Source organism: Seriola dumerili, unplaced genomic scaffold (genome assembly GCF_002260705.1).
Source record: "Seriola dumerili isolate Sdu_G_001 unplaced genomic scaffold, Sdu_1.0 BDQW01000056.1, whole genome shotgun sequence".
NCBI classification, from domain to species: domain Eukaryota; kingdom Metazoa; phylum Chordata; class Actinopteri; order Carangiformes; family Carangidae; genus Seriola; species Seriola dumerili.
This window is the reverse complement of record NW_019174311.1, coordinates 5,307,985-5,325,003: the sequence shown is the minus strand read 5'-3', so window position 1 is coordinate 5,325,003 and position 17,019 is coordinate 5,307,985. Positions and strand designations below refer to the sequence as shown.

Here is a 17,019-nt window from a genome sequence, read left to right as displayed (position 1 = left end):
CAATCGTACTCTGGGGGGTGAGCTCTATCAAAATCCTTCTCCTGACTTCTGCTGATCTTTTTAACCAATGATCTGCCTCCGTGAAATTCCATTAAGAAAGTCTTAAATAACACTGTATGATAGTATCACTTGTATATTCCTGATCTGTTGGTCACAAATGGTGAACCTATATGATGGTTATAAGTCATCATGTTTCTGTGGGTGCACAAACTGAAATATGTTTTGTTCTGTGCATATTTTAAACTGACACATGCTGGGTTTCTCAAAAACCTCTTGACTTTGACTTAAGATGAAATGAATTTGTGCCTTTGTGCCAGTTTTTGTCTGCACGATTTGGAAGTATGAATGTTGTGGAGTTGAAGTGGATCGTTCTCCTAAGTGGTGCTATTTGCAATGTTAAGAACATTTTCTGCAAACATGACGTGAACTTCCTGTTCCTGTTTGTCCCTCTTCTGTCTGTCTGTCTAGTTCGCCAACCAGCCATTACCCCATGATGATGCTTCCTTCTTGGTCAGGCAGTGCCTTTGCTCCCCGGTCCGTACAGATTCCCTCTGTCATTAATGTGAGGCAAACCAAAAGTCCTAATATGTTGTATTTTAATTTTAATAGCTAAGAAGTTGGTTCAAGTCCGTTAATAGATGTGTATTTAGTGTATTGTATCTGGTCTTCCCAGCTGGCTCGACCCTTGTGAGTGGTACCCAACATTCCTGGGATCCCTGGTCCTCCTCTGGGAGGCAGCAGCAGCGGCTTCTAACTCCGCCCTCTGGCTTACAGCATCACTCAGAGGCCAGTATGCGTCAGCACTAGATTAGCTCTCTATTTTTATCTCTTTATCTGTTCTTTTTGCTCCATCTTCACCCTCCGGCTTTCCTCTGCACTGACTTAGTTTGTTCATCATATGACTTTTTTCTGCAGTTACTTGTTTATTTAACTCTTACAACCGCAATAAACAAGTTATGTACTGAATTTATGGCACTACAGAGTGTACAACAGACCTCTATACAAGGATCCCAGATGAAGTGAGTGAGTGTGATACATTGTTTATTGTAATTAGCAACATACACAAAGTATCCATTTATCATTGGGTGGTGCGCTGTTTACCAGTTGTATAACTTTTCAAGTCATTGTTGACATCCAGCTAATGCTCCATATCACAAAGCAACATCGTCAAACATCAAGGCAACATCATCCGAAAATTATTCCAGGAACATGCAAAGCTGAACCCAGTACAGAAGGGTTGAGATAGAACAGGATGTCACCATGAATGTGCTGCTGAAAACAAAGCTGGAAACTGTTTGATGCTGTCAAGTCAACATGTGTGAGATCTCTGCCAGAGCTACACGCACCTTTTTTAAAGTCATTCCTCAGAGAATCCAGGGCTTGTCCTGAGGGAAGGGGTGGGACATACCTGGCACTGAATTAGATTTCATCATGAAAACATCAAGCGATGTAGCAGAAAACAGTCAAATAGATGATCTCATGCGTACAGAGCAGTCCTGTCAGCAGCAGAATTTCAAATGCACAATTATTCATCACTAAAAATCAAATTATCTTCATGACATGATGCATCTGCTGCGTAAGTGTGATTAACAACTGACTCGCCGCTGTATTTAAGATTAAGTAACAAGCTATTAGGCCAAGTTCACTTTAACTTTAAATGTAGTCGATGGGTTAACATGAGAGTACAATACACAAAAAAAAGTGCTATTGTCATTGAAGCTGACCTGTGGGTGCCAGTGCTTTCTTTGCCTTTACAGTGCTGTATAATCTTTTCGCTTTATACTGACATTACACTGTTTATACTTTTGATTTGGGCTGTATATTCTGGTGCTCTGTGCTTTTTTAATGATATTGGTCATATCGTTGTTCTCCTTAAGCGTCTAAAGGCTGCGCGTGTCCCAGCAGAGCCCATCAGGACAGAGTATGGGGGTCATGGCTATGGGCAGCAGCCCATGGTGCCTCAGAGGCAGAGCAGAGCCAGCTGCTTGTCAACAGCCAGATGGCTCCATCACCTGCACAACCTCAGGTACACTGTTTTGTCTGTAAGTCGAAGGCCTTAACTGTAACACACCATGTGATTTAAACATTGGAAAATTTAAGAAATACCCGAAAGTAACTGAGATAAAGCTTGTTTAATATATGGCATACCACCTGTTGTAGTTACAGAAAATGAGGGTTGTACTTCTTGTCGTGAAATGACTGTGATGTGTTCTGACTAAAAGATGAAACTATGACTCAAACTTCCCTTTTCTTTCTCCTCTTGGCTTCCGCTCCCTCCCGTCTGTCGGTTTCCTTCTCACCCTGTCCCCCTCTAGGTATCTCCAGCACAGCCTACAGGTGGCGTTCGGCGGCGGGACAGCAGACGATGACCCAGATGAGCGAAGGCAGCGTTTTCGCTTGAGAGGAATCGGGCTGCGGCTCGCGTTGCAGACAGAAACGCAAACTGTGGGTCAGTTCCCTAGAGAAGAAGGCGAGGAGCCTCGCACCTGAACGTCCACTGTCGGTGAGTGGGCCTGGAGTGGGTGTGCAGAGATGAAATTGGCCTGTGGGATGCCTTTGTTAGCGTGTGCATAGTCAACTGTGCCCACTTGACAGGCTTTCAACAATCAAAGTTTCAGGTGTATTTCAGATAGGCAAAATCAATTTGAGGGAATATTGGGTAATTTTACATGAGTTGAACTCTGGAATACATAACAAGTTATCTCACATCCTCATTTATTATTTATGCTTAGTAGAGATAATTTTAACACCATATGCCCACTCTCTTTAGAGCAATTCTTAGCCAGAAAACAACGATGACAATACATTAGGGGAAAGGGGTGTGGAAGGTCTGACTGTTGAATTATTTTGACCAGCATTGACAATAATTTTTCTTTGGGGTTCACTGTATTGTCTATACTATAATATGCTAATTTGATTGGCCTGATTTTCCATCCTCTCAGAATGAAGTGTCCTTGTTGCGGAACGAGGTGGCTCATTTTGAAGCAGCTGCTGCTGGCCCACAAGGACTGTCCTTACCACCCTACAGAAGAAGACTTGCCTACTTAGGTGAGTCCTGCGCTACTACTTACAGAAATTTCATGAATTGCAGTAAAAATGTAAATGCTGTTCCTTTAGCCACGCTTTTTTTTTTCCTGGTCCAGATGCTGGGTTTTAAACCAAACAAACTAATAAACAGTTTATTACAGGAAGTAAAATGGAGGTTTAGTTGTTGGAATATTGTGAAACTCAGCAATGGGTGAGTTTTTACTAAGAAATTGTGAAATGGCAGTGACATATATGTGTTGTCGTGGCTTTAATTACATCCACCTGAAAGACCCGAGAAAAATCAGAGGTCGTTATGTAATGTTTTCTGTAACTTTAAATACCATCAGGCAAATATCATGGCATAATTGCGCAGGACTCACCTAAGTAGGCAGTCTTCTTCTGTAGGGTGGTAACAGGACAGTCCTTGTGGGCCAGCAGCAGCTGCTTCAAATGAGCCACCTCGTTCCGCAACAAGGACACTTCATTCTGAGAGGATGGAAAATCAGGCCAATCAAATTACATATTATAGTTAGACATACAGTGAACCCCAAAGAAAAATTATTGTCAATGCTGGTCAAATAATTCAAAACAGTCAGACCTTCCACACCCCTTTCCCCCTAATGTATTGTCATCGTTGTTTTCTGGCTAAGAATTGCTCTAAAGAGAGTGGGCATATGGTGTTAAAATTATCTCTAAGCATAAATAATATAATGAGGATGTGAGATAACTTGTTATGTATTCCAGAGTTTCAACTCATGTAAAATTACCCAATATTCCCTCAAATTGATTTTGCCTATCTGAAATACACCTGAAACTTTGATTGTTGAAAGCCTGTCAAGTGGGCACAGTGTGACTATGCACACGCTAACAAAGGCATCCCACAGGCCACATTTCATCTCTGCACACCCACTCCAGGCCCACTCACCGACAGTGAGACGTTCAGGGTGCTGAGCTCCTCGGCCTTCTTCTCTAGGGAACTGACCCACAGTTTGCGTTTCTGTCTGCAACGCGACGCCGCAGCCCGATTCCTCTCAAGGAAACGCTGCCTTCGCTCATCTGGGTCATCGTCTGCTGTCCGCCGCCGACGCCCACCTGTAGGCTGTGCTGGAGATACCTAGAGGGGGGAACAGGGTGAGAAGGAAACCGACAGACGGGAGGGGAGCGGAAGCAAGAGGAGAAAGAAAAGGGAAGTTTGAGTCATAGTTTCATCATTTTAGTCAGAACACATCACAGTCATTTCACGACAAGAAGTACAACCCTCATTTTCTGTAACTACAACAGGTGGTATGCCATATATTAAACAAGCTTTATCTCAGTTACTTTCGGGTATTTCTTAAATTTTCCAATGTTTAAATCACACTGGTGTGTTACAGTTAAGGCTTCGACTACAGACAACACAGTGTACCTGAGGTTGTGCAGGTGATGGAGCATCTGGCTGTTGGACAAGCAGCTGGCTCTGCTCTGCCCTCTGAGGCACCATGGGGCTGCTGCCCATAGCCATGACCCCCATACTCTGTCCTGATGGGCTCTGCTGGGACAGCGCAGCCTTTAGACGCTTAAGGAGAACAACGATATGACCAATATCATTAAAAAGCACAGGCACCAGAATATACAGCCCAAATCAACAGTATAAACAGTGTAATGTCAGTATAAAGGAAAAGATTATACAGCACTGTAAAGGCAAAGAAAGCACTGGCACCACAGGTCAGCTTCAATGACAATAGCACTTTTTTTTGTGTATTGTACTCCATGTTAACCCATCGACTCATTTAAAGTTAAGTGAACTTGGCCTATAGCTTGGTTACTAATCTTAAATACAGCGGCGAGTCAGTTGTTAATCACACTTACGCAGCAGATGCATCATGTCATGAAGATAATTTATTTTTAGTGATGAATAATTGTGCTTTGAAATTCTGCTGCTGACAGACTGCTCTGTACGCATGAGATAAATCTATTTGACTGTTTTCTGCTACATCGCTGATGTTTTCATGATGAAATCTAATTCAGTGCCAGGTTGTCCCACCCCTTCCCTCAGGACAAGCCTGGATTCTCTGAGGAATGACTTTAAAAAAGGTGCTGTAGCTCTGCAGAGATCCTCACACATGTTGACTTGACAGCATCAAACAGTTTCCAGCTTGTTTTCAGCAGCACATTCATGTGACATCCTGTTCTATCTCAACCCTTCTGTACTGGGTTCAGCTTTGCATGTTCCTGGAATAATTTTCGGATGATGTTGCTTGATGTTGACGATGTTGCTTTGTGATATGGAGCATTAGCTGGATGTCAACAATGACTTGAAAAGTTATACAACTGGTAAACAGCACCACCAATGATAAAGTGGATACTTTGTGTATGTTGTATTACAATAAACAATGATCACACTCACTCACTTCATCTGGGATCCTTGTATAGAGGTCTGTGTACACTCTGTAGTGCCATAAATTCAGTACAAATTGTTATTGCGGTGTAAGAGTTAAATAAACAAGTAACTGCAGAAAAAAGTCATATGATGAACAAACTAAGTCAGTGCAGAGGAAAGCCGGAGGGTGAAGATGGAGACAAAAAGAACAGATAAAGAGATAAAAATAGAGAGCTAATCTAGTGCTGACCATCTTGGCCTCTGAGTGGATGCTGTAGCCAGAGGGGGAGTTAGAGCCGCTGCTGCTGCCTCCCAGAGGAGGACCAGGGATCCCAGGAATGTTGGGTACCATGCACAAGGGTCGAGCCAGCTGGAGACCAGATACAATACACAAATACACATCTATTAACGACTTGAACCAACTTCTTAGCTATAAAATTAAAATACAACATATTAGGACTTTTGGTTTGCCTCACATTAATGACAGAGGGAATCTGTACGGGACCGGGGAGCAAAGGCACTGCCTGACCAGAAGGAAGCATCATCATGGGGTAATGGCTGGTTGGCGAACTAGACAGACAGACAGAAGAGGGACAACAGGAACAGGAAGTTCAGTCATGTTTGCAGAAAAGGTTCTGTAACATTGCAAATAGCACCATTTAGGAGAACGAATCCACTTCAACTCCACAACATTCATACTTCCAAATCGTGCAGACAAAAACTGCACAAAGGCACAGAAATTCATTTCATATTTAAGTCAAAGTCAAGAGGTTTTTGAGAAACCCAGCATGTGTCAGTTTAAAATATGCACAGAACAAACATATTTCAGTTTGTGCACCCACAGAGAACATGATGACTTATAACCATCATATAGGTTCACCAGTGTTGTGACCAACAGATCAGGAATATACAAGTGATACTATCATACAGTGTTTTTAAGACTTCTTAATGGAAATTTCAGGAGGCAGATCATGGTTAAAAAGATCAGCAGAAGTCAGGAGAAGGATTTTGATAGAGCTCACCCCAGAGTACGATTGGAGGGTGGTGCCTGTGTGATGACAGATGTCGGTGACGGCATGGTGGGCTGAAGGGCATCAAAGCCCAAGTGCAGTGGGAGGGAGCCTGGACGCACAATAGTCGGTGTGGGGGCTGAACTCCTGGGGGGGGTGTCCTAGGAGATTAGTGGTGTGGGAAGTTATGTTTAACAGTTGAAACACATGTTACAGTCATTCTCAATAAAAAAAATAGAACTGTGCTTTTTGACATGTCAGGAAACACATCTCTATGAAAAAAGATGATATGATTCACTTCCTTAAGATGTATTTATGTAATACAGCAAAAGTCATCATGACATGTATAATTAGACACACTCTTTCTAAATCACTTAAGGTCCCACCCTCTTCTTTATAAAATCATACAACTGCCCGTACTCCCATTTCTGACCTACCTTTCCTTTAACCAGAGGCTCCCTGCTGCTGTCTGACTGTCCAGAGATAGATTCTGGGCTGCCTGGGGGTGAGGAGTCGACCTCTACAGGTGCCTCCTCTTTCACCTTCATGTCTGATGGCGTCTGTAGGCTCATGTCCAAAGCCACAGAGTTGGCAGCAGGGAGCTGAGTAGGACAGATACAGTGAGAGAAAGATAAAGAGAGTAAGTTCACAGTACTTATCAAAGATAAGATTCTCATAGACTACAGTACGTTAAAAAGAGGAAGTGGGTATTCATCACACAAACCAAACAACCACAGCATCGGTTTATGAAACATTATTTTAACTGCAATAAAACACGATGCAAGTAGAAATAAAATCATCCGAGTAAACTGTTGCAATAGTTAGTTTAAACTGTGATGATACACAGACAAAGTGCACAAGGCGGGAATTTCTACAAGCAATAATTTCTGACTACATCAACACTTAAGTTAAGAAAGAAGGAAGTAAAAAATAATTTTTCACTTCATGGGAGTCTTTGCAGAAAATTTCCTTGGTTCCTGTACACAGTAATGCGTGCAGTCATACACACACACTCAGACAAAATCATCCACCCCAAGCCTGTCTTACAGAGTTCTTGGCCCTCTTTTCATCATCGTCTTGCTCGAAGGAGCTGGCCAGCTCGTTGAACAGACCAACCTCCTCGCAGTTCTTTAGGAAGCGGGTGGGAGTAGGTGTCTGGTCTGTCAAATGGGAATGAACAGAGATAACTATAAGTAACACTTTCACACTTAGTTCACACTTAGCTTTGAATATAGAAACCCGTGTCATAAATGTGCCTTTGGAGCTGCTTTTTTTGAGATTGTACTAATAGTGTTGACGCTGAGGTATGCTTCACAGTCTTCATCTGAATGCCAGGAGAGGATATGTAACTAAGGGGAAGCTGAGCGTTTGTCTTGTAGACAAACAGTACCTGCAATTATGACAGAGTCGGTCCTGGGTGGTCCAAATTTCAGTGTCATCTCATGCTTGTGTTTGTGTACAGCCAAGTGGTCCTCATTGGTAAACCGCTGGAACAAGTGAGCAAGAAGATAAGAGGAAAGATAAGTACGTTATATGAATTATCCTGGAGGTAACTGTCTATTTGTTCCTGGTGACCTAAAGAAGCAGCCTCTAGTGCCTTAACCCAGATATCATATTGCAATAATCACAGACAGATAATCTCTTGGAGATGTATCCCAACGCATGTGGCCTATACCATATACATTGTGTGAACAAACCACAAAGAAAACTGTATCTGTGGTGTACAATGTCTTGGAAGCTGTGTATGGGCCCATTATCGCTGCAGGATAAGGGCTCAAATATCCTCAAACCAACTAGAATTATCTAGAAAAAGAAAAAGGGCTTGTGTGTATTATGTATGTATGTTGTATGGATGAGACCTGAAATAATTTTAGCAGCACAGAAATGTAGGGAATGATCAGTGGTTTAAAATGTCAATAAAATGATGAACTGTAAAAACTGAATAGCATTGAAAACACCAAATGAGCTGAAACATCAAAACAGGTGCTGCAAATGCAAGTGTAATGTGCTTCTACAGAAGAAAGCTCATTGTTGTCAAGCTAGTCAGTGTGTAAAACATTCAGACGCTGTTAACTGTGTCTCGGTAAAGCTCTATACTGGAGTACATTCTGTTGCCTAATATCAGGTGGAAGCCACAGTGGAAGCTACAGGAGGTCTGGAAAAGAGCACCGATAGCCATCCTCTCCTCTGAGACACGGCACTTCTTCTTTGGAGAAGTGGTGAGGTGAATCAGTCAGAGACGTAGGTGGAATAATCCTGGCTCTGGCACCAGCCTATTCACCATTCGCTGCAGCCTATTTTAGGGCGCCGCGTTGCAGTTGCGAGTTCAGTCGTGAGAGTGAAGTGGAAACACAGTCAAGTGTCATGGGACTTATTTTTAGCTCGACCAGGCAGCATCACCAATACAACTATATGTCTCTTTCCTCTGAACAAGGTGGCTGAGTCTTGTGGAGAAAACTATCCCCAGCTAATCTCCCTGTATGAGATACTGGCAGCTAGGATTACGTTGCCCCACACGGTAAATACTGGGCATCATATAATAGGGGGCTGTTGTTGTTGTTGTTGTTGTTGTTGTTGTTGTTGTTGTTGTTAACTTGGGAAAAGGAAAACCCTGAGTGAAGCCAGGAGTCAATCATACTTGTTCTATTATGGGCATGATTCAGACTTTCCTGGTAGACAACTGTTGCTTGTAAAGGGCAGCAGTAAAAAAGCATTTGGACACGAGGTACTTGTAACATAAAGGATGTTCCATATCTAAATATATACAAATAATCATCTTCAAAGATGACTTAATTAAAAGCAAGAAAACATTCCTAAATGACAGTCTAGACTTAAGACCACAGCACAAAGTATTGAAAACTGTGAAGCACCGAACGTTTATAAGCAAACACCTGGTCAGTTTTGTTTGTTAATTCCTTGATCAGACAGTTCTTGATTTAAATCAAGAATTTGCCAATTTTAGACTACGTTTTATTTAGGTACATTTCTGGCAGCTTGTGTTCAAACAACAGTTAAAGCTGTACTGATTAATAGTTTTGATAAACAATGCATCAAAATGTCTGTGTGTATTGTGAATGGGATATGATGACTGCCTATCACTTGACTGTGCAGCTTCCCTCAGCTCTACGCAGAGTTTTGTGTCTTTCATTGTTTTGGTTTTCTGGCCAACAACTTTAGTGTTTCGGTTCAGTCCAGCTGCTCTCAACAACCCCCCGATTCCAGCTTTTTTCAGTAAATAAAATCTGATACATCCACTGTACGCAGTACACACTGCCCACAACCAAACAGCAGACACACAAAGTTAGTGACTAACGCTCGCTCGTAAATATAATGGAGCACTGAGCAGCTTGAGCAGATATTTCCCTCAGGAATTGGCAGAGACCAAAACAGAGCTAAAAGAGAGGAAATATATGAAAATACTTGAGTGTTTTGTTTGAACTTTATTCTGCTGCTCTCCAGTGTAACGTCTAATGTGGCTTTAACATCTGGGGTTGTATTGTAAATTTATAAAAAAAAAAAAAAAATTTGAGAAACATGTTTATTTTGCTCTAAGTAAGGTGGTGTTGTGAAAACACACCCAAACATCTAGCACGATCACACCATACTACAATCCCAGACCTGTTTATACAACGGTTTGACACGCAAACAAAGCTGGTGAGAGTGCCACAGCTGTAGACCAGCACTGTCATCAATCGTCACTTTGCCTTGAAAAGCTTCCATGCGATTCTGTTGCTTTAACTGTCTTTAACTAAATTAATAATGATGTCTACAAATGAAATATGCAGAGTATGTACAGCACAGAAACATGTCAAAGGAAAGTTAAAATGTCTTTTTCTATCAGGGAAGGCGTCCCGTGGCGTCCATAATGTTCTGAGAAGAACACAACCAAACAAATCATCATTTATTTATCCAACACACGCATGTTTAACTGCTTTACATGGCTGCTGTTCAAACCGCAAACCACGTGTACAGTTCACTTCTGATCAGAGAATAGAAGTTGGCTTATGAATCACAAATGTTTCTTAACCACATAAACACTTTCTTCCTCCAGAACCCAGGAGAGATAATCCATCTCTCTCTCTCTAAGGATATCACACCCAACTGGACACAGCAGCAGACAGCTAATTGAGCACAACATTAGACATGATGTTTCTTGTGTTGGATAATCATGAGTCCTAGAGCACCCGTCTTTTAATTCGCTGTGTTATCAGGCCAAGCCCCGACAACACACCACGTTACTGGCATGTGAGCGCACTATTGGCACTCAGCTGAGTCACTGCCGTGGCTCAAACCTGTGTCTGCAGGCGCTTCAAGTCAACAGTGACAGGTTGAAACAATAACTGTGCTCTGATTACTCACTGGAGCTTCCAGTGAGTCACGGCTAAAGGAGACAGCATTGTCTCCCAAGACAGCATGCTAGCTACAATGCTATCGGTCCGATGATCATTAAGAGTACTGTGTAAATCACACCTAGTTAGGTCATTCTGGCAATGACCATAAGTGTTTTGGCAGACCGGAAGTCTCTTAAGGGTCAACAAGTTCTCATTGTATTTACAGGAAGCTTTATTATACAATATAAATACTATACGTAAATAAAGTATCATGTAAAGTATAATATCTTTTTTCTTTTGAAGGAAAATACATTCAATCATGAGTACCTACAGTCAACTGTAGAGTACTTACACAAAGGCAAACATCTGACAGCACACACACATGCACACACCTGAACCCCAGGACAAGGAGGGAGAAGACTTACCTGCCCACAGCCAGGAGCATTGCACACAAAAGGTCGGTCGTCCCCCATTTTTGCAAAGAGCTTGCAATGTAACTGTGGGAGAGGAGAAGAGGAGAACATTGCTGCGGCTTTTCTTGATTTGTGAACTGGAAAATCCTGAAAACAACAAAACAGGGATGCTGTGGCTTGTAGTCTTTAGTCTGAGCAGGAAGCCGAACGCTATTTAAAAATAACCCTGGCAAAAAGGAAAACACGCACAGAGGCAGCGAGACGAAGTTTCCCTGGTGATACTTCCTTCACACAGGGGGGCTTCAGGTTGGCCAATGAGGAGCCGCTTACAAGAGAGGACGACAGCTACCATTTACAAAGACATCTCCCTCTCCTTCTCCCTCTGTCTCATTTTCCTTCACTTCCAATCCCTCCCTCTCTCATTACCACTCCCTCCTCTCACCTCTCCAGCACCTCCCAACCTCTTCCCTTGTACCCCTCATTCAGTCTCTCTCTCAGCTGTTTCTCTCCCTGCACCATCTCTTTACACTCTCATGTGAATCCACAGCACAAATATCTTGAAATGGGCACACTGACACTGACCTGATACTGTACCTCACTTGTACTCGTTGTCCTGGTCATTTTTTTTAACAGATAATATTATGATACTTTTGCCACGACCAGTGGTGTTTTCATACAATAATGTAAGGTCAGAGTGGGTGACACTTTGAGCTGACAGAAAAATTATGGGCAATTATTACTCTGATAATGAATTCATCGTTAAAGAATCTGCATCTTTCATGCAAGAATAGGAAAATATGCAGATTTCCTGTTTCTACGTCATATTCAGCGGAATGTATTCTGGCTTTGAACAAAACAAGATTGTCATTTTGTAGACTAAAATGATTAATCAATAATGACAATAAAAGTTAGTTGTAGCTCTAGTGACATGTACTCTGACAAAAAAAGTAAATATATAGACCAGTTAAATATGGTACCACTTTACTGAAGCTTGAGACAACTTTAAACTACTATTATGATATTTTAATTACAACAATTCAAATTGTATGTTGTGTCATCATTATGTAAGTATTAAGTATATCCCTAACATCTACCTTTGCTGTCTGCTTGCTGAGGTGAATTAAAATAAAAAATATTATAGTTATGGCCCAGAGACAGTATGATCTCAAATCTGACTTCTGATGTTTGTAGTGATTAATAACTAATTATGTACAGTTTCAGAGTCTGCACATCCAGAGTGGACTTCACACTAACTGGTTGGTTGGAGCTCTGGTTAGATATGATTGGCTGTTGTTGTTTATTCGCAGGATGTTATTAGCGTGCTATTAACAAAGCATAAGGATAGCACTGTTGGACATTTGAATGTACTGGAAACATTTCTAAGGCTTTCCACAGGACTACAAACTAAATACTGGATACCTCTCTTCCTCAGTACATGCTATTGTCAAGAGTTAAATATGCACATGCTTCTGTTTGGTTTCCCCTTCTGTTGTGCCTGGAGCTGAAGTGACATAAACTAAAGCTGTGTGAGGCTTACTGCTTCTATCAGCTGTCTCTACAGAGGAGAATAACTGCTCACAACCCCCCCCCACCCCCGCCTCAGCCCCATCCCCAACTCCACTAAACCACCCCACCCTGCACTGCTCTGCACAGCACAGCTGAACAACTCTCCATGTGAAGACAAACTGGGAAGTTTACAAAAATAACTTGGTCATTAATTTTAAATCAGTGAATTGGAGGGGTGGCGATGGTGATGGTGATGGCAATGGCAATGGCAATGGCAATGGCAATGGCGACAAACGAGGGACGTTAATGTTTTAGCACTAGTCTCGGCTGGCCCAAAGTGACGTCTGGCAGCTATTACACAATGCTGTCCCACTGACATTACAGCAACTACCAACATGCATCAAGGACCTTGCTATGTATACAAGTACAAACCTTTCAATAAATAAAAGCCACTGATTTCTGCAATATTCAGTAGGACTCAGCCAAAACGCATGAGCAGGGATAGCGGCTGACCTTAATGATTTCATACTAGCCCTTTGTAAAGCTTGTGCAATCATGTTCATTTAAAAAAGCTGCTGATGCTTCAACTAACTTACAGCTTTCACAAACTGCAGAGCAATGTCAGTTTAACATGTTTACTATTGTAATATTACTGAGCAAATTAATCTCTGTTTTACCAACTACATGGGTTGAGCATGTAGCCTAACATTATCGAGTGGGACAGATTATTCATTATGTTGGCGAGGCATAAATGTCTGAAAGTTTTCCCAATGTTGAAGTCAGTACATTTTCCTCCTTCCTCCCTCCGTTTCTCCCTCCGCCGAGGACAGCTGCCCCTGAGCCAACACATGATTACTGAAGCCTTGCGCTGGAATACAACGCTCTCCCATGACGCCTGGCCTGTAACAGGCCTAACCGTTGTGTCCCTCAGCTCTATGTCTTTATGAGGAAAGAGGCCTGCATCGTGTTTGCGAGCAAAAGCCCCGTCCCTCTCTGCACGGATCAAAAGGCCGATGTGGCAGAGCAGTCTGATTTCTTGCAGACCTCCCATGCTCTGGAGAAAGACAACAGATCAGTGCCAGGACCCTCGCAAAGTGCTTCCAACCCACTGAGTCTATTTGGGCTGAGATGTGTCTGCAAACAAGATACAACGTCTAGCTCGTTATACCGAGGGTGTGGACTGTGTGGGGAAATGTACACATCTGGTGTGAGGAGTGGGAACAGATTTCAGAGTTTACATCTTACTAAAGACATGCTAGACATTAACTTGGCTGGCAGGCACCAACATGAAATGTGGGATTTGATCTTGTGGGAAGTCCACCATAAATTCCAGATGACAGGAGTGGAAAATATCATTTGTTTTCATAGCTGCCCCAACAAATATCTTAACCTGATTAAGACAGATGTGTCGAGGTCTTTTCTTTAGAATCTATTTCTCAGTTTTGTGGTGAGACAATCTACCTTGAAGGACATCTTCAAAAACTGCAACTCTGTGCAAAAGGACAGGATACTCTTAATTTGCTACTCTGATTGTCAGATATGTCTCACTGAGAATAGACTCCAAGAGTAATTAATGAGTTGATAGTGTTAAGTTTTACAGCACACTGTAAAATGCTCTGCTTCATTCAGACCTCAACTCTGTGAGAGACAATAAATCAGTCTGCTAGTTACATTAGTCCTGATGAACGTCACTGATATTCATTACAGGCATGGATATCAAGTCCACCTATTTTCGCCTCCTTTCATCCAAGGTGACATGGAAGCACTCAAAGTGCTCTAATTCCTGTCCCTCTCATTGAGCTGCTGCCAAAGTCCCACCATTAACTTGGATTTCTCCGACTCAGCAGGTGTAGAGGAACGAGTCCCAGCTATAATCAGCCTCAGCCATCCAGTGTTTGATGCAGCCTGCTAGGAAACTGACTAAACAAACTGTATTAATAGCTCATGCTGCAGCCATGACTCTGGAATCTGAGGCTTGAATTGCCAGAGGGTAGGGGAGACCCCACAAAAAGAAAAAAAAGTAAAGGAGGGGGACGGAGACGGTGAAATAGTGAAAGAAAGAAAGAAAGAAAGAAAGAAAGAAAGAAAGAAAGAAAGAAAGAAAGAAAGAAAGATGCAGTCAGCAATTGGTTGAGTCAAGGATCAGGGTATTTGCTGGATCACAGGTGAGGTCTTTAGGCAAGGCTTTAGAGACCACTGATCTATGCTGCAGCTGGGTGTGTGCAATAGCTAATATGTATTTATGTAAGCAAAGTGAACATGAGATTTGGTAAATGGAACAAATGAAATCCTATATCCATGTCTGCATAACTAACAAGGCCTAAAAGCTAAACCCATGCCAAACCAGCAGACAATGCAGGACAATACAGGATGGACCCAAGGCACTTTTCTAAAATTAAATCAAAAACACTGTGCTGATGTGATTCCTGGTCGGCAACTTTTACAAGCACTTGCCGTGAGGTTCTGGTTCTATAACTAGACATTCAAAAGAAAAATATCATGTCATTTGATGTTTTGCTTTTCAACTAAAGTAGAGCCAGTGCAGCCTCAACCTGGTGCTAAATCATCAAGTCTATACACTTAATGCTCAACAGCATTATCAGTCCAATATTGAATTTACAAACCAAAATAAAAATATAGACTTTAAATCACTGACATCACTAACAGTGATTCATATACATATATACAGTATATGTGTGTGTGTGTGTGTGTGTGTATATGCGTGTGTGCGCGCAAGATTAAATTATTCACCATGTAAGTAATGTGATGACATTTAAGTTGCAGTCAAATGCATGTCATTAGTGTGGGTCAAAATGTTTGGTTGGACTAAACAGACTGCAGTTTTCTCTGGTGTAACAGTTCTCTATGTGATGGAATGAAGTATAACTCTGCCAAAAACATGACCTACATTCCTAACGAAGGTGTTGACATGCATGGGGATGCGGATCCTGGGGCGTTCAGCAGCTCGAATTGCAATACTATGGATATCATTATTACTTGAGACTTTGAATTCTTTTGAGGCTCTCCTTGCAGATCCAATTTATCATCGCATAATATTCTACCGCCAAAAAACAGAGAGGCAAATATTTTCCCTGAGGTTTCAGACATGTAAAAAAAAAAGGTCAGTGTCACACTGAAATCCCAAAGTCCTGCAAACTTTAGTTCCTTCTTCCAGACAACGTTGACTGGCTTGAAAAAGTTGGTCTTTCTTAGCCTCCATTACCCTCTGGCTATGTACGGGCACACTTAGCCCTGCCTTTTCCCGTAACAAGACCGCCTTTTCTTTTCAGCAATTGGCTATAAGCACGCCAGTCAACTGCATCTAATGCATGCAACGCTTTAGACCCTGTCAATAACATCGACTGGTTGGATCTTATTGGTTACAAACCTGAAATCAACTTTTTGTATCCACGCAAAACTAATGGCTAGCTGGCGTGGCTAGCGTTTACAACAGGCCGAATGCACGTTCAAAGTGAGTAATAACAGCGCTACTACCAGTCTCTGCGATGACAGCGAACACACATTAACACAAATTTAATTACACCCGAGGTGAACTGGCATATTTTAAAGACATTACAGACTACCACAATCAGAAAAGTAGAAAAAAGCTAGCAGTTGGTTGGTTAGCGGACTGACACTTGAGTGCAAATCGAGACACTGGGTCCGAATGAAGCGCAGTAGCTGCCACAACAGTTTTGACAATTAAATAGACGCGTAGTTTTAGCAACAACAAACACTGAAAACTGTCGCAGAGGGTGCTACGTTGTCATAGTTTAGTGCAGTCGACATATCTATGGAGAATTTCAAGGGTAATAAAGTGTTTACAAACTCACCCTTGCGCCCCTCTCTCTGGCTCCCCTCTCCTCTCTCTTGGAATTTGACACTCCCCTCGGCGACGTCGAATTATCGCGAGAATTGACAACGGTTAGGGCTAGACGTTTAAAATATGGCCTAGACATTGAGAGCAGGCACTCTTGATTTCGGACGAAAATTTAACGACTTTCTTTCGTTTTTGATATTTTCAAATTGAGGAGATTGGAGCTACAGGAAAATACTAACCTCGACTAATCCAGGCTGTGGATAAAAACACACCAGTTGTATCCACTCAGCGTTTGGCAGACATGTCAAAATTTACGATTGCTCTGTTGCTATCAAAATATGTAACTCTATCTCAGTGGAGAAGCACAAAAGTGTGGGCCCTGCATATATGCAACCCCGGTGTGTGCCCTTCCCCTTTTTCATACATGCACTGTCACAGCTGTACAAGTAAGCAAGTAAACATCTCATTAGAGTCATCAGCAATAACAGATTTTAAAAAGTCTTTTTACAACATTACAGAACATTGCACTATGTATCAGTGGCCACTTCAGCCG

At 42.0% G+C, this 17,019-nt stretch overlaps 1 protein-coding gene across 3 annotated transcripts in view; it reads right to left on the bottom strand.

Annotated features, from left to right (window-relative positions):
* atf7 (activating transcription factor 7) overlaps positions 1 to 16,815 on the bottom strand; it is a 20,756-nt gene extending 3,941 nt beyond the window's left edge. The window contains exons 1-11 of one of the 3 annotated variants that reach the window (XM_022741777.1): positions 16,706 to 16,815; positions 11,153 to 11,224; positions 7,787 to 7,883; positions 7,444 to 7,556; positions 6,834 to 6,998; positions 6,409 to 6,557; positions 5,863 to 5,956; positions 5,637 to 5,756; positions 4,433 to 4,582; positions 3,953 to 4,141; positions 3,408 to 3,513 (exon numbers count right to left, since the gene is read on the bottom strand). In XM_022741777.1, coding sequence (XP_022597498.1) covers positions 3,408 to 3,513; positions 3,953 to 4,141; positions 4,433 to 4,582; positions 5,637 to 5,756; positions 5,863 to 5,956; positions 6,409 to 6,557; positions 6,834 to 6,998; positions 7,444 to 7,556; positions 7,787 to 7,883; positions 11,153 to 11,200 — 1,231 coding nt within the window. In that variant the 5' untranslated portion in view covers positions 11,201 to 11,224; positions 16,706 to 16,815. Of the gene's footprint in view, positions 1 to 3,407; positions 3,514 to 3,952; positions 4,142 to 4,432; positions 4,583 to 5,636; positions 5,757 to 5,862; positions 5,957 to 6,408; positions 6,558 to 6,833; positions 6,999 to 7,443; positions 7,557 to 7,786; positions 7,884 to 11,152; positions 11,252 to 16,479; positions 16,523 to 16,705 lie in introns of those variants that run through there. The other 2 variants (XM_022741776.1, XM_022741775.1) reach the window with 2 other exon arrangements.
* Between the last annotated feature and the right edge of the window lie 204 nt (positions 16,816 to 17,019).